Below are 17,989 nucleotides of genomic sequence, written 5' to 3'. Positions count from 1 at the left end.
TGAGCATGTGAGGTATTGGGAATTCGATATCCGGCTGGACCAAGCTCAACTGTGGACCGCCTACTATTATGCATAAAAGGATAATCTGGTGATGCGCTGGACGAGATCAGTCTGCGATCGGTTGAAACTGAATGTGGACGGGGCTTTTTGCTACTCTTCCTACTAGGGCAGATGTGGGTTTATCTCTCAAGAGGCGCGTGCTCACTGAGCAGTGCATCTAGCGAACTTCAAGCTGAAGCGGAAGCTGGCCTTCACATCTGTATGCAAGCAGCAGCAATGTAGGGCATTTCTAGCGTAATTTGCTGAGAATGAAAGAGCTTGTCAATACTTATTCGTTTTGTTCTACGGAGACGAAGCAGAAAGCAAAAAACACAAAGAACACATGACAATATAAACTAGTGGTGCAAATCTTTAGTTTAAACAACCTAATTTTTCAATCACATCACTTTTAGAAAACCAGTTCATTAGTTTGAACAAAAGAGGGTCTTTGAATGTTAGGTTCACCAATTTGCACCTCTACTTTTTTGGGGGGGGGGGGGGGGGAGGCAAAATTTCCGCCTCCACTTGGAACATGATGATAAGAGGAAACCTCCAAGTAGCCTAGTTTCATTTGAGCTCGAGCTGAGAAACTCCGTGTCCTTTTAGCATGCTTTATTTTTGTGGTTCTTACTCACTTTCATGTATATGTACACGTTCCCATGTTAGCATCAATAAGCTATACAAGTATAGCACCAACTACCGCCATATGGAGTGATTCTCCACCAGACATGTATAACTACTTGATCCCTTCTCCCTTCTTCATATCACAGCCAAAACATAGACATCTAAAAAGCCGAGGAAGTAGCACTGTGCTCGCCATTTTAAGTTTTGGGGCAATGCAAAATGTTTCCATATTTGTGTACGTGTTTTCAGACTTATTTTTTTGCGTTGAAATGAGCATGTGAGGTATTGGGAATTCGATTTTCGGCTGGATAGAGCTCCACCATAGACCACCTACTATATGCACAACAAGATAGTATCATGATGCGATGGGCAAGACCGATCAACAATGAGTTGAAACTGAATGTGGATGGGGCTTTTCACTTCATACTATGGCAGATGTGGGTTTCTCGGTAAAGAGGCCCCTGAGCAGTGCATCTAGCTAACTTGGAGCTGAAGCAGAAGCTAGCAATGTAGGCCTTTTTCAAGACTTGTTGAAACGACGAAGCTTACAGGAGTTACAAAGCTAAATACAAGGAAGACAAGACAAATATTGCTTGAAACTAGTGATGCTCATTGGTAAATCATAGAGTACCCTCTAACCATCATTAGTTCAATCAAATAAACTAGTTTTTCAAAATCACATCACTTTTGGAAAACCACTTCATTTGTTTGAACAAAAGGGGGTTTGTTTGAGAATGTTAGGCTCGCCATTAGACAAGAACTCCGAGCTACTAGTAGCCTTAGGTACCACCAAGGTGGCACAAAGGTAAACTACAACTATAATACAAAGACATTGGTTTTGCAAAGAAAGTTAAACCCATCAAGTAGCAGCTCCAACAGAAACAAATTAAACAGTCACAATTCACCAAGCTAACAACTCCGTAACATGTACAGCTATATATCCACCTGTAAACTTTTACATGGCCGAAAAGATATACAGCGGCAAACCCTAATACTCAACTAGTTACTCGGAAGTTTCCCGAAAACTCTCCAGATTCTATACAAGACAGGAAAGAGAACACCTTGCTCCTCTTTACCAAGGCATGACATTAAATGCACGCTGTACCAACAGAAAGACCTTCACAGTCCATCCATGTTCCACCAGAAGTGATGGCAAATGCTTAAGAAGAATCAGCGTCCGCGTCAGCGCACTTCGCCGCCTGTTGGCATCGGCAGGGCTTGGACGCCATCCGCACCCGGTTCTCTGAGATCAAGCAGAAAATGTTAGGAATCTGAAAAGAAATCCACATCTTGCGATACATCAGTCTGACCGTCTGCTTACCTCCTGTGATAATTAACTTCTCAACTCGTGCAACGATATGCTTCCCATATGTGTAGTTCTTCAGTTCGTTCAAGTGCACCTTGATGCTTGACAGGATCATCTCAAGGTGTTTGTCATCACAGGTCTGAAGGACTTTCTGTACGACGTAGTTGCCAAACTGATCCTTCATCAGTGTCTGCATAACAAATGGGCAAAGTCAGAATGAAGTGCACTCAAATCACTAAAGAATTGGTGTGCATCATGAAAAAAATTGCACAGCTAATAATAGAACACAGTAACAAGTTAGAACCAAGGTTTGTCTGATAACCAATGACCCAGAAGTCAAGCACACACTAAACCTGCAAGGCTTTTGCAGACACTATCAACTCATGTATTGTCTAGCCATACAAAAATAACAACACATTTTGGGGCTTCGAGAAATGACCGCACCAATCAAAAAGTTGGCAAAGATACTCAGATATTTGTAGCAGTGAAGATACTCTGTGGTCTATCAGTAATAGGCTAGGTTTGTATGGAAAATATGTTTGCATATAACAAAAAAAAATGTAAATATGATCTTGGGAACACATGCTGTGGGCGATTGGTTTTGCACGGGTCAGTGTTGATGACTAATAACCAAATCTGGCAAACTTTACTCAGTATCACCTCCCAAACATCGTGCTGTTCAGAGGGGGTTGCTGTAAATCTGTTGACTACAAGGCAGTTTTGGTATTCATGCAAGGGAGACGTGCTTAATGCCACGTATCCCTGTGTATTTCCAAAGGAAATGTGGTTTTCAAGATCAGAATAGTTTGATTAGAAAACATGCAGTGATGCACAGTGTCTTAGTGAACTGGGACAAACCTGAAATGTTTGACCACAAGAAAATATCTCCCTTATAAGGACATCACGTTCTTCAGGAGTTCCGTAGGTCAAACACTTTTCAATGACATTAGATGCATATTTCTGCTGGCTCAAGATAACCACTTGTCCTGTGAGCTTCTGAATAATTGACGACCGCTCCTCTGGCTTCCCATGTTGCAAGACATGCTGTAGAGTAAAGGTTCATCAATAAGTACCTAACGTCAACACTAGATGGAAAGCAGCAATAAAATGGACTGAGCAAATACAAATGTATCAAATGACATGGAACTTTTACATGCTTCAGTTCTCAAATGGTTTATTACTGAACAGATTACATGGCCAGACAATTAGATAAGGACTGCATATTGCTAACATAACTTGCTTTGGAGCACCAGCATTGGAAAGTTGGAATGATTATTAAAACCCCTCTATAAAGGTATACTATGTTTATTTTTAAATGATACTTCAAAATCCTCATGGACAGATATTATCAAATTAGATAATATGGTATATACAGAAGTATTAAGTTTGATATTGCTAGATTCATCATGGACTATTACTTCTGCAATGCATAACTACGTTTATGTGAGACAACATGTTCTATATGGTCAAAGTGCAGTCATGTCCTAAAAGACTTGCATTTTCAGTCAGAAGTACATCGTTAGATTTATCATAGTTAAAAAAGGCACACCTAGGCTCTAAGCCACAGTAAAACGCATTGTGCTTAATGTGCGCAGAATTGCGCTCAGGCGTTCGCTTTGTCAGAAAAGCATAACACGGTGGCAAAACATAAAATTAAAGCCTAGCTCTTTTTTTAACTTCTGCAATTTATATAATAAAATGTACACATGTAATGTACAAGACTTTATTAAAAATAGACTAACATTTTAATATTCAAAAACATGCGGAAACTAGGTTGTTAACTAATCAAGTCATGTTCAAGTCTTGCTAAAAAAATGTGTATTATTTATCCAAGTATTCCTAAAACGAGCTGGTCTTTTAATTGAAAAGGAAATTCACTGCACATAAGTGCAAAATTATTTGTTATTGGATCAAATAGATTTTACAAACTTCAATATGAAAGAGACCTGCAACTGGCAGCTAGTTAAGGAAATGCATCCTACTGTCAGTTCACATGATAAATGCAACACAACCTTTCTAGTTAGGATGTTACTCAGAAGTCAGAATTCAATAGAAACAAATTATTTTGTCAGCAACATATGCAGATTATTTGGCTGGACCAGTGGCTTAGGGCTGTACAATGTATAAAAATAATACAAGTCAACACAGAAATAGAAAACTATTCCAGTATATACAATACGTATACAGAGTGTACTGACAAACCTGAACAACGTAGTTCCCATATTTATCTTCAGTCAAAGAAAAAGCATGCTGCACAATTTCATTCATCACAGCACTTTGAGTCGCCGGTTTACGGCAATGCTCCAAAACTCTCTGCAAATACATATTACAATCTTCTTCTTAGTTCAAAAGGGATTAATCTAACACTTCAAAACGAAAAAGAATGTGCAATTTTCGTACCTGAATAACTCTACAGCCATATTGGTGAGTACAAAGCTTAAAAATTTGTGATAGTATAGGCTCTAAAACAAATGGAATGCGATCTTCAGGAACACACTCAATGCACTTCTGGATTACATGGTTCCCATTCTGATCACCGATACAATCCAGAACAGAATCCATGAGCTCATAAACTATAGCAATCTTTGTGTCCATATCAACTACCTCAATAACCTGTCAATACTGAATATTAGAATTTTATAATTTAAAGCATGCTAAAGATATATAAAACTCCATTGCAAATGTGCCATGTCAATCAAAACCCCAATGGATGAGAGCTACAATTCAAAGCAACAACTCTTAGAAGTGAAGAACAGGTTCTCCAAAATGAGTAGAAAGGGAGCATGCTGACATCTATACAAGCCAATAATGATTTACTACATCAAAAGGAGTAAAACTCGACAATGCAGCCCTATCTCTGAACCTAACCTTTGTTTGGTATGGGTATGACAAATCAATGAGTTGGTCATCACAATGTCAAATGCCATTGGAAGACAAGAAATCAGGTCATCACATAACAACAAATGGATGGCCTCGTGAACAACCAAGACATCCTTGAATGGCTGTCAAGTTACTACTAGCAGGCTCAGAAGTCAAGTAAACTGAAGATTGACCTTCTGGAGGTCTAAGTATGGCTGTGCTGTCAAGTTACTACTAGCAGCAACATGGAAGTACCAGAATTTGGTGGATTATCTCATGTAAAAACAGCTGGAGCATCCGTAACAAGGTCAGGGCACAAACTAAATCAAAAGATAAATGCATTTTTGTGAAATATGCAGTACCACATAATTTTGTCACAAAAAATGGCTAAATAACTCACAAACTGCTTACTAACTACCCATTCCTACACTGAATTTTGATTACTAAAAAATCATAAAAATTCTTTAATGCTGAATTTTTTATGGGTTGCATTTTTAGGACATTTACAGAAAAACAGAAGGAACAAATTTTGCATGACACTTGACACTGTAACAGAAACAAATCATTAACATTAAACTGACCTTTTGAACAACTCTGCAACCATACATCTGACCGCTTAGAGCCTTAATATGGCCATTGAGTTTATCTGCTAACTGTTTCAGCTGGCTCTCCGTAGCAAACTCAAAGAACTGTGAACAGTGGATCACAAACATCAGTATATCCCAATAAACAAATAATCATCAAATTACCAGGACCTGTTGATGTACCTTCTGGATCACATAATTACCAAACACATCGGTTGTTAGAGCAATAACATTGGCCAGTATCTCTGGAAAGATCTTTTCCCTATCCTCAGCAGATGCTTCTTCTAGTTTCTGTTGAATAAACCGACTGCCATGTTGATCCACACTGCATTAAGATGAAAATGAGATGACTTATATAGAAATATATTGAACTAAAAAGCAGACTGCGGAATAAAATAACAATATACCTGACATTCATGACATGGCCAACTGCATCAAGTAGCTCCAAGGTTTCTTCACTGTTTCTATCAATAGAATCTATGCAGTGTTCTACAGCATTATCTTGATTGCTCTGTAGGCCCATATTCCTACCAGCTGACCTTCTATTAACAGAGAAGAGCCGTGATTGCTGGTCACCGTGACATGGAATGCTCCCCAAATTAGGATGAAAGTTAGGCCCTAATCTTTGCGCCCTTGAAGAGGGGAAACAAGGCTCATCATGATAGAGCCTATTACCACCATAAGAGAGACCAGATTTTGGTACATAACTACTTTCATTCTGCAGACACTGCCGGGCAAACTGATCCTCAAGGTATGCCCTACGATTCCTAGCCAGATCCAAGTCTGTAATGGTGTTGTTTCTACTGCTCAAGGGGTTTATCATATTTGTTGTAGCTGCATCACGGAGATAATTGGCCTCCCCACGCAAATTGCCTGACTGCATCAAAGTTAGCCTTTCAGCAAAAGACAGTTGATCAACATTATCCATGTGATGGTGATTCATCCTTGGGACATTGGGGGCATCAATTGAACTGTTCTGCCTACGTAAACAATTTCGACGTGTCGGGCGAAAATCCATGTGCTTGGACCTAGGTGAGTGAAAAGCATTACCCGCTGAAGGAAGCCGGCTATCATCAGCCATATTAGAGTTGAAATATCTGCGATGCATAAGCATTTCATCCAGCAGCTCTTTCTCATGACTCCTTTCATCAAATGATGCCCTATTAGACAGCCTCAATCCAGAGAAAGTATCTGAAAGATCAGAATCTGAGAGATAAGTAGAATCAAAGTCCCTTCTACCAAAAGTGTTGATCTTTCCCATGTCTGGCATGAAGTGATTCTGATGGCCATAAAATTCAGCATCATGGTCTGCCAATGTTGAACCCATATCAAATGTGGAGTGGTTTGGTGTTGCGCCAACACCGCGAACTATGCTTGGTCTAAATGGCTGCCCATCAAACCCTCTGGTACCATTAAGCTGGGGGCCTCCGACACCTTTAGATAGTAATGCAGAGTTACCATAATGGTCCTGAAACAAAGAACACAAAACTTTATTAAGTGATGTATCAATTATGAACATGAACAGCAAAACTACATACACCTGAAATTGGTGTCTTTATATGAGATGCATTTAGTAAATCAGGATAGATGCCAAAGCTTTTGCTGATGATATTTGCACACACCAGTTACACAATCACATAAGAACAAATACCAAAAGTTAAACCACAAAAAAAGGAAGTTATGAGGACCCAAGCGCAATGAGCTCACAACATATTCCATGACAGAGTACCACAAGTCCATTGCCTAAACTTGTGTAGTTGCATGGGTTAGCACGGGTGATTTAGTACAAAACAAGGGATAATTCGAATATAGATGTAACAGGGAAGAAGTGATAGGTAGAGTTGTGCCTTTGATTTGCAGAGCATGAACCAACTGCAAACCCTACCATATTTCTCTTTTCTTCACCCAAACCAGCTACCTTCCTCTCAACCTCTCCTTTTCCAGAGAGAAAAGAGAGGAAGGACTGCGAGTCATTGGGCACAGTACCAGAGGGAAGATAACAACTGCATTGGTTAAATTTTCTGCCAACCTTGATGGAGTTTAAGAAAAATACTGAAGAGAAATTTACCAAATTAAACTATCAAAAAAGTAAATGAAAAAGGGTGACATATTTGTGCAATTAATAACTGACCAAAAATCCAAAACCTTGCTTGACACATATAAGCTTGATGATATTTACCACTCATTACATCACATAGAACGCACTAAGTCATACTGAAACAAAGCAGTCAACACAGGCAGCAGGTTATTAATACCAATGTTAAACAACTCAGGCTATATTAGGCTAAAGCCAAATGGTCTTACCACATTGAAACGGAAAATAATCATCAAACTAAACAAGAGAAACAGGGCATCTAGTAAAGCAGACGCCACGCTTCCCCACAATCCAACTCATCACGGTGAACAGACAGATAAATCGCACCTCAAGTGATTGCCAAGCAGATAACTAACAATGGTTACAACTACAGGCTAGGCAAAATTTTGACAAAAGATGTTCCAGCTGAATACTTGCAGCTCGAATATACTCATTAAAAACGAGCCGCGTCCACTAATTCTGCAATAGGTTCCAATGTGATGACATTGACCAGAAACAAGACTGCACAAAGACATATGGGCGTCAAATCAATCAGTAAAACCATAGACCAGATATGGATAGAAAAGATAACGATGCTTCCAGCCAGTCATCAGCACCCAACAATTGATCAAGTGACCACCAACAGGAACCAAAACAGTGGTGCTTGCCTACATCTGCAACATTAGAACCGATACAGGACAAAAACAATGAAAAGAATCAGGCTTTTGCCAACTTTGTTACACAAAGAGAGCTGAACCATCCAATCTGAAACTCCGTCCACCAAAAAGCGGAGCATAATGTCCTCAATCGGAAACAATCTATGCCGTAACCCTCGCTCGCCAGCATCCGCTCAATTGGACTACCAATCTAGCAACCTTCTTTTCGCGAGATAAAACAAAGTTAACAAATTTACAGCCACCCTCGCAACCTATGCCAACTAATTTTTGCGGTGCACAGATCGAAAAGAAATCCGACGGGAAACCCCTGCTACAGCACATCGATAGATGATAGGTAGATCCAATCTACAGCACGCACGGCACGGCACGACTCCATTAACCAGCAACGGAAAAGCACGGAACAGGACAGGATTGAAGCATACAGGACCAATCAAGAAACGGCGCCGCCGGCCTTCTTTATACCTGGTCGATGACCCCGCGGCGCCGGCTGACCTCGTCGAGCCTGGCGCCGAGCCCGCCGGCCCCGGAGAAGAACGAATCCCCGCCGCCGCCGCCGCCCATCCCACCTCCTCCGCCGCCAAGAACCCCCTCCGCCCCCAGCAGCGCGCCGTCCATGGTCGGCGGGGCGCTGCCGCTGCGCAGCGGGTCCCAGCCCCACCCGGCGTCCTCCTCCCCGCCGTGCCCGAACGCGCGTCCGGCGCCGCCGAACGCGCCGCCGCCCATCCCCCCGTCGCCGAACGGGCCTCCCCCCATCCCGCCGCCGTCCCCGAACGGCGCCATCCCGGAAAGCTCCTCCCCCCAGGCCCGTCCGGCGTCCGAAGGAAATGGCTTTGGGTGGCGGCGGCGGCGGCGGCGGCGGTGTCGCTAGGGTTAGGGGTTTAAGCGGGGGCGCGGGACGGGGAGGGAACGGAAAATTTTCGGGGAGCGGCGGTGCGGTGGGGTGGCAGGGCAGGGAATGGGGCCCCGGCCCTGGGGTGGCGTATATATAGGCGCGGGCGGGCGCAGGTCAAAGGGGCTGGGCGGATGGATAGCGACGGCGAGCCGGGGACGGGACAAAACGGCGCGGCCGTTACTGGCGCGTGCTGGGCCGGTGGGCGCGGGTCGCCGGAGCCGCGGCGGGGCCGGCCCCGGCTGTCAGTGGAGGAGTAGGGATGGATAGATATGTGGTCGTCACGGAAGGATATGGAGTGTGCGGGACTGCGCGGCGCCGTTTCTGCTTTTTCTTTTTTTAATAATAATAATAATATAATAATAATAACACGGTACAGAGGCCAGCATTCGAGCGCATCGCCGGAAATCCTGAAATAAATCCAGAATAAATGCGAGCGCCAGGAATTGGACCCTGATGGACTGTGGATATCACTGTCCACCTGACCATCCAACCATGTGGAAAGGGAATGGGGAGATCGGGTCCGTGTGTGCGTGGCCCAGGTTGGGGTGGGCCTCGGCTACGATGGTCACCGTCGAAGCTGCCATTCGTCTGTCTGTGTTTTTCAAAGACCTGCTCGCTGAGATCTTGTCGGTCCTGGTAAGAAATCAGTCAACGAGTGCCTTTCAATGAGATGGATGTCGGTTAAGTCAAGCAGATGCCTTTCAAGGAGATCCATGTCGCCCGTCTTTCTTAATAACAAAGAAAATGATATGTTGTATTCGTGCTCTTTGATGTCGGGTCGGGTAACGAAGAATGTCGTTTTGTTTTAAATATGGCGGCGCCCTCACGTTAGGGATTTGTTGACGTTGGTGTTCCGTTAGCGTCTGGTCCGGTCCAGACGTCCGTTTGTCTCCCCTCACGTACTCCTTGGAGCGACGGATTTCACGTGCATGTGCCATGCAGCGTATACATCACTCACGCACCGAACGTTACGTTGCGTCTGCATGTCCCATGCACGTATACGTCTCACGCGCATCGCGACGCCTTGGGAGTGCCTGGTGTGTGTCTCGAAGCGGGTAAGGGGGACAGTTGCGCCTAAAAAGGCATGCATTCTTTAATCATTCATGCACGCCCAGGGAATCGGATGACGATGGCTACAAACTTGGTAGTTTTGTCAGGTTCTTCTGATCGAGCGGCTATGGATTGGTAACTGATATTAGTGGGTTTATCTATCATGGCTTTCAAAGGAGGACGGAATTAGGGGGCAAGAACTTCGTGTCATGCAAATATTGGTTATGGTGCCTACCATAATGGTTGACTTGGGTCGAGCCGGTGCTAGGATCTAGGAGGGTTCATGTGATGGCTGATCCGATCGGGCTCTGATGGTGACCACTGAAGTTGCCTTTCGTTCACTTGTGTGTTTCAAAAACCTGGATAGAAATCAGTCAACAAATACCTTTCAAGGAGATCCATGTCTTTCATCTTTCTTAACAAAGAAAATGGTATGTTATGTTTGTCTTGTTTGATGTCGAGGTCAAGGTTATCTTCACCGGAGGGTCGCAGGAATCCATTTGTTTTAAATAGGTCGGTGCCCTCATCTTAGGCTTGTCGGCGGTGGTGTTCCGTTAGCTGTTGGTCCAGTCTAGGCGTCAGTTTATCTCCCCTCACGTACTCCTTGGAGCGACGGATTTCACGTGCATGATCCATGCAACGTATACGTCACTCACGCACCAAACGTTACACTGTGTCTGCATGTCCCATGCACATATACATCGCGCGCGTAAGTGGGAACGGTTACGCCTAAAAAGGGACGCCTTCTTTAATTATTGATGGATGCCTCCAGAATCAGATGACGACAACTGCAAAATCAGTACTTTTGTCCAGTTCTTCCTCCCGAACGGTTATGGATTGGTAACTGGCGGTAGTTGGGTTACCTATCATAGCTTTTGCAGGAGAACAAAATTAGGGGACAAGAACGCGCGTTGTGTGATGCGAATATTGGTCATAGTGCATACCGTGATGGTTGACTTGGATGGAACTGATGCTATGATCTAGGAGGGTTCCTGTGATGGCTGATCCGATTGGGCTCCGATGGTGACCACTGAAGTTGCCATTTGTTCGCTTGTGTGTTTCAAAGACCTGGATAGAAATCAGTCATCAAGTACCTTTCAAGGAGATCCATGTCTTTCCTATTTCTTAACAGAGAAAATGGTATGTTGTATTTGTGTTGTTTGATGTCAAGGTGACGGTTATCTTCGACAGAGGCTCGCGGGAATCCATTTTGTTAAATATGTCGGTGCCCTCACGTTAGGCTTGTCAGCGGTGATGTTCCGTTAGCTTCCATCGACAGGATCATCTCGGCCTTACGCACCACCGCAGGAGCATTGGCGCCCCCGCTCCCGCCTCCACCTCCTGAGCCAGACTAGTTAGACTATGATCCTTATTTTGGGGTTGTTTGGCTGTGCCCCCAGCGCTCCGTTCTATGTTGTACTTCTGTTATGCCCTTGTGGTAACTTATTTTCGTTTCCTTGGCTGGACCTTTTGTTCGCCGCGATTGTCGGATATTGTTGTGGTGGTTGCTTTATAATCTAAAGCGGGGGGAAACCCTATTTCGTGAGTATGTTCCATTAGCTTCTGGTCCAATCTAGACGTCCGTTTATCTCCCCTCACGTACTCCTTGGAGCGAAGGATTTCACGTGCATGATCCATGCATCGTATACATCACTCGCACACTGAACGTTACATTGCATCTGCATGTCCCATGCACGTATATGCCGCGCGCGTAAGTGGGGACAGTTAGGCCTAAAAAGGGATGCCTTCTTTTATTATTGATGCACGCCTGGGGAATCAGATGACGACAACTACATAATGAGTACTTTTGTCAGGTTCTTCCTCCCGAACGGTTATGGATTGGTAACTGGCGGTGGCTGGGTTACCTATCATAGCTTCCGTAGGAGAACAAAATTAGGGCACAAGAACATTGTGTGGTGCGAATATTGGTTATGGTGCATACCATAATGGTTGAGTTAGGTGGAGACGGTGTCAAGATCTAGGAGGGTTTGTGTGATGGTGGGTGGCATGGCATGAGTTGCCAGTACAAAAAACGTTGGCCATCATCACAAATAGTATGGTGGTGGTGGTGTACTGGGGAGTGTGTGTGTGTCACAAATGCGCTATTTCGGAAATGGAAAGGATGGGGTTTGCTTTTGTTTTCAAAGGCCTGGCTGGTGAGACCTTCTTGGCCTTGGCTAAAAAAACACAACAATTACCTTCAAAGAGAAGATCCCAAAGATTGCAATTGAGTGTACCTTTTCACTAGCATAGAAATGCTTATAGGCAATCTACGTCAATGATGCGCCTTCAAAAGGACACACCACTGGTATTTGCCCAAATATCGGTTACGTGCCAGAGCGAGCACATACCATCAATAACAAATTGCTAGTGACGTGGCGAGAAGTACAAACGCCACCAATTCATGGACCCAGTAGCCTAACCCTCGTGTAATTTACCAGTGGCACAATACCTTAAGCAGCAGGTAGTAAAACCAAAGCTGCCTCGGTGTGGTGAGATCTTCTTGGCCTTGGATATAGAAATCAGTGAACAAGTGCCTTTCAAGGAGATAGACACCAATCAACAAGTACCTTTCAGGGAGATGCATGCCGTTCGTCTTTCTGAATAACAAAGAAAATGGTATGGTGTATCTGTGTTGTTTGACGTCGAGGTCAGGGTTATCTTCCCCACGGACGGCTCACGGCGAGATCCATGTCCTCACAGCTGGAAATGCCGTTTGTAATAAATATGGCGGCACCTTCACGTTAGGGTTTGTTGAAGGTGGCGTTCCGTTAGCTTCTACTTCGGTCTGGACGTCTGTTTGCCTCCCTCTACGTACTCCTTGCAGCGACGGATTTCATGTGCATGCTCCATGCAGCGAATACGTCACTCGGGTACTGAACGTTATGTAACGTCTGCATGTCCCATGCATGTATACGTCTCACGCCTATCGCGACACCTCAGAGTATCTGGTGTGTGTCTCCACACACGTAAGGGGGGCAGTTACGCCTAAAAGGGCATGTCTTCTTTCATTATGATGCATGCCTGGGGAATCTGATGACGACGGCTGCAAACTTGGTAGTTTTGTCGGGTTCTTCCGCTCGAGTAGTTATGGATTAGTAACCGATATTAGTGGGTTTATCTATCGTGGCTTTCGGAGGAGAATGGAATTAAGGGACAAGACCATCGTGTCATGCAGATATTGGTATGGTGCCTACCATAATGGTTGACTTGGGTGGACCGATGCTTAGGATATAGGAGAGTCCCCGTGATGGCTGATCTGATCGGGCTCTGATGGTGATCGATAATGCTGACGTTCGTTTGCTTGTCTTTTCAAAGAACTGGATAGAAATCAGTCAACAAGTACCTTTCAAGAAGATCCATGTCTTTCGTCTTTCTTAACAAAGAAAATCGTATGTTGTACTTGTGTTGTTTGATGTCAAGGTCAGGGTTATCTTCACTAGAGGCTCGTGGGAATCCATTTTTTTTAAATATGCGGGTGCCCTCATGTTAGGCTTGACGGCGGCGGTGTTCCGTGAGCTTCTGGTCCAGTCTAGACGTCGGTTTATCTCCCCTCACGTACTCCTTGGAGCGACGGATTTCACGTGCATGATCTATGCAGCGTATACATCACTCGAGCATCGAACGTTACATTTCATCTGCATGTCCCATGCACGTATACGTCGCACGTGTAAGTGGGGGCAGTTACGCCTAAAAGGGACGCCTTCTTTAATTGTTGATGCACGCCTGGGGAATCAGATGACGACAACTACAAAATGAGTACTTTTGTCAGGTTCTTCCTCCCAAACGGTTATGGATTGGTTGTTGGGTTACCTATCATTGCTTCCACAGGAGAACAAAATTAGGGGACAAGAACGTTGTGGGATGCGAATATTGGTTATGGTGCATACCATAATGGTTGAGTTGGGTGGAGACGGTGTCAAGATCTAGGAGGCTTCCTATGATGGTGGTGGTGTACTGGGGAGTGTGTGCTATTTCGAAAACGGAAAGGGCAAGCACTAGTAGAAAACAGGGCTTAGGTCACAGGGCAGTTTTCACATTAGCCCCCGTTCAGTCACGAACCGGGACTAATGTGAGCATTGGTCCCGGTTCGTGAGGCCAGGGGGCCGGCCGGGGCCTCGTGGGCATTGGTCCCGGTTCGTATGGACCCTTTGGTCCCAGTTGGTGGTACAAACCGGGACCAATGGGCCACGCTCCTGGCCCACCACCCTTTAGTCCCGGTTCATACCACAAACCGGGACTAAAGGGCTGGTCCTAGTTGCGGCCAGTGTTTAGTCCCACCTCGCCAACCGAAGGGGGCTCACACCAGTTTATAAGCCCGTCCCTCTCTGCCTTTTAAAGTGAAAATAGATGCCCTTATACAGGGAATTTGACCTAAATTCACAGTAAATTTCATAAAATTTATTATGAATTTAGGTTGAATTTTCTCTATAAGCGCATCTATTTTCTTTTTTATATTTATAAAATAAATAAACCTTAATAAAATAAATAAAACTAAATAAACCTTAATAAAATAAACTATAGTAACTACAATAAATAAACCTTAATAAATTAAGTAAAAATAGCAGCAGTAAAATAAATAAAAATAGCAGCAGTAAAATAAATAAAAATAAAATGCGTTTAGAAGAGATTGTCCGTTTTGTACACGAAGTGCATCCAGTTTTTGCCGTAACCCTCTCAACTTTCTTGCACATGCTATGTGGATGAAATGATGATATCATGCCAACTTTCAACCTTTTCAGAGTTTATTTGAAATGCTTTTCAATTTTAGGGTCTTATAGCTCAAAATAATTAGTAAATGCATGAAAAATAACAAATGAAGTCAGAAAGGATTGAAAAATGATGATGTGGCTTTGAATGGTGCATTTTGAACACACAAAAAGTCAGGAGTTCAAATAAGTTTTAAAAAATGAAATCCCTTTGTAACAGACGAGTTTCCGGATGAAATCCTGATACTTTGAAAGAGATTGTCCGTTTTGTACACGAAGTGCATCCAGTTTTTGCTGTAACCCTCTCAACTTTCTTGCACATGCTATGTGGATGAAATGATGATATCATGCCAACTTTCAACCTTTTCAGAGTTCATTTAAAATGCTTTTCAATTTTAGGGTCTTATAGCTCAAAATAATTAGTAAATGCATGAAAAATAACAAATGAAGTCAGAAAGGATTGACAAATGATGATGTGGCTTTGAATGGTGCATTTTGAACACACAAAAAGTCAGGAGTTCAAATAAGTTTTGAAAAATGAAATCCCTTTGTAACAGACGAGTTTCCGGATGAAATCCTGATACTTTGAAAGAGATTGTCCGTTTTGTAACATGCCATTGGTGGCACGAACCGGGACCAATTCCACTCTTTGGTCCCTGTTGGTGCCATGAACCGGTACTAATGAGGCTGTGGCCCCACGAGCACCTTTAGTACCTGTTCGTGGCACGAACCGGTACTAGAGTTTCTTACTAGCTAAGCAGTTTTTAGTCCCACCTCGCTAGCTGAGAGGCAGTAGGAGCGGTTTATAAGCCCTGAGTGCAGAGACGATGAAGAAGAGGCGCAATGCTCACGTTGCTTAGCTTCAAGCCTTGAGGAATAAGGTAGACTGCATCGAGCTATGTGCAGTGCAGTCTACACTATTCCGAAAGGCTTGAAGCAAATCAACGCGCATTGCGCCTCTTTTTTATTTTTAATCATTAAAAGCAAAAAGAATTTTCATAAAGAACTTTTTTTGATAGAAACTTTAATAGCAGAAAGAATTATCATAAAGTAAAATAAATAAGTAATTAGAAACAAAATAAAATAAAATAAATAAGTTTTTTGTTGTAAGTAGAAATAAAACAAAATAAATATAGCAAAAAAGAAAATAAAAAAACTCAATACAGCAAAAAGAATTTTCATAAAGAACTAATGGCACTAATAGAAAGTTTATATGTTTTTTAAAACTAATGGCACTAACAGACAGTTTATAATTTTGCTGACCTAAAAGCAAAAAGAATTAAAAATAAAGCAAAAAAAAGAAAATAAATAATGCAAAAAATTTAAAAAACTGCCACCTATTGGGCCACCACGGCCTGAATACGACTAGAAACCCAACCTGGGCCAGGATTCAGGCCCGCAGAAGGCCCAATAGGCCAACAGACAGCACAGTGTGACATTAGGCCCGTAAGCCTGCATTTGAGAGGAGCTCGAGAGGGCAGCCGCAGTGGAGCTTATAAACCACTCCGAGCCCCTCTCAACTAGCGAGGTGGGACTAAACTTTTGGCCGCGGGCAGCGCAATGCCTTTGGTCCCGGTTGGTGGCACCAACCGGGACCAATGCCCCCCCTTTAGTCCCGGTTGGTGCCACCAACCGGGACCAAAGGCCTCTGCTTCCCGCCCTTTGCGCTGGTGAAAAGAGGCCTTTAGTCCTGGTTGGTGGCACCAACCGGGACCAAAGGATGGGTATTGGTTCCGGTTGGAGCCACCAACCGGGACCAAAGCCTTTGCTATATAAGTAACACTTTGGAAATTTGCTGATTTCCATCGCCAGCGTCCCCCCATCCGATGACGCCGCAAACTCGATCTACGCCGCCAGGCTGCCCCGTCGTCGTCGCCGTCGCCCGTGCCCCCGAGCCCACGCCATCGCCGTCGTCCTCCGCCCCCCGCCGCCGTCGCCGTCGGCATCCGCCGCGCGCCCCCGAGCCGTCGCCCCGTACGTCACCGTCGCCGCCCTCCGCCCCCGGCCCGCCGCGATCGCCGTCGCGCGCCCTCCGCCACCCACGCCGTCGCCCTCCGCCACCCTGTGAGCGCCGCCCCGATCCCCTCCTCCTCCTCCCTGTAATGGATGTGTAGTTAGATTTGTAATTAGATTGTTGTAATTAGATTTGTATGTGTAGTATTAATTTGGATGTAATTAGATTTGTATGTGTAGTATTAATTTGGATGTGCAGTTAGATTTAGTTGTTGTAATTAGATTTGTATGTGTAGTTAGATTTGTAATTTAGTTATATTAATTTGGATGTGTAGTTAATTAGATAATTTAGTTGTTGTAATTTAGATGTATTAATTTAGATGTGTAGTTTAGATTTTTTTGGTGATATTATTATTGAATATGCAAATGTTTGTATGTTCCTATGCAAAGAATATATCAATTTTTTCATAGAATTTTTATGATTTTTTCTGTTGTAATTTTGTTCATAGAATTTTTATGATTTTTTTGTTCATAGAAATTGTGTATGATCAAAGTCATTTATGTATGTTCATATTTAGAAGAAAAAGAAGGAGAGAAAAAAGGAAAATAAGAAGGAGAAGAAGAAGAGAAGAAGAGAAGAAGAGGAGAGGAAGTAGAGGAGAAATAAATAAGAAGATGAAAAAGAAGAAAAAAAAGAGTAGAAGAAGAAGAAATAGAGGAGGAGAAGAAGAAATAGAATAATATATTATTCTATTTTTTCTTCTTCTCCTCTATTCCTTCTTCTTCTCCTCTTTTTTTCTTTTTTTTCTTCGATCTCCTCCTCTATTCCTTTCTTCTTCTCCTCTTTTTTTGCGTCTTCTTCCTCTTCTTATTTTTTATCGGGTATGTCGTTGTCGATATATGTACCCCCCTCCCCGATAACTTTTAGTAAGTACTACCTAGAAAGTGTTTAATAGAATTAGTTAGAAAAATAATAGAACTAGTTAAACTAGCTAGTTTATTTTTAGTAAGTACTACTTTATTCTATTTATAGTAAGGAAATTAATAGAACTAGTTTGTTTTTTTAGTTAAAGCAATTATTCCCGCATCGACGTCGACGATGCCTATCCCGCATCCTCGTCGTCGACTCGGCGGAGGAGGCCGGCTTGATCAGAGGGGCCATGTCCGGGACTGGGCTCCGCCGGGCTGGTTTTGGGAGGTGCTACCTTCCGGTGGGCGTAGG

The 17,989-nt window shown here is 43.4% G+C and overlaps 1 protein-coding gene across 1 annotated transcript; it reads right to left on the bottom strand.

Moving 5' to 3' along the window:
- Positions 1–1,527: 1,527 nt before the first annotated feature.
- On the bottom strand, positions 1,528–9,092 carry LOC109747007 (pumilio homolog 2). The gene is made up of 9 exons (XM_020306102.4): positions 8,626–9,092; positions 5,820–6,880; positions 5,596–5,737; positions 5,410–5,517; positions 4,370–4,582; positions 4,172–4,282; positions 2,828–3,013; positions 1,985–2,159; positions 1,528–1,906 (listed from the first exon to the last, which is right to left on the bottom strand). Exons 1-9 carry the CDS (start codon positions 8,941–8,943, stop codon positions 1,824–1,826), a joined length of 2,397 nt encoding a protein of 798 aa, XP_020161691.1. The 5' UTR covers positions 8,944–9,092; the 3' UTR covers positions 1,528–1,823.
- Between the last annotated feature and the right edge of the window lie 8,897 nt (positions 9,093–17,989).

The sequence above is a fragment of the Aegilops tauschii genome, chromosome 2 (genome assembly GCF_002575655.3).
Source record: "Aegilops tauschii subsp. strangulata cultivar AL8/78 chromosome 2, Aet v6.0, whole genome shotgun sequence".
In the NCBI taxonomy this organism is placed as follows: domain Eukaryota; kingdom Viridiplantae; phylum Streptophyta; class Magnoliopsida; order Poales; family Poaceae; genus Aegilops; species Aegilops tauschii.
Note: the sequence above shows the minus strand (reverse complement) of the source record. Positions and strands in the feature narration are given on the sequence as shown.

Bases quoted from the DNA above. Each gene is read 5' to 3' on its own strand.
- LOC109747007 (XM_020306102.4), bottom strand. From the start codon at position 8,943: ATGGCGCCGTTCGGGGACGGCGGCGGGATGGGGGGAGGCCCGTTCGGC. The intron at 5,518-5,595 runs GTACATCAACAG...CACTGTTCACAG, and splicing joins GTAATTATGTGATCCAGAAG to TTCTTTGAGTTTGCTACGGA. The intron at 4,583-5,409 runs GTCAGTTTAATG...CAGTATTGACAG, and splicing joins GTTGCAGAGTTGTTCAAAAG to GTTATTGAGGTAGTTGATAT.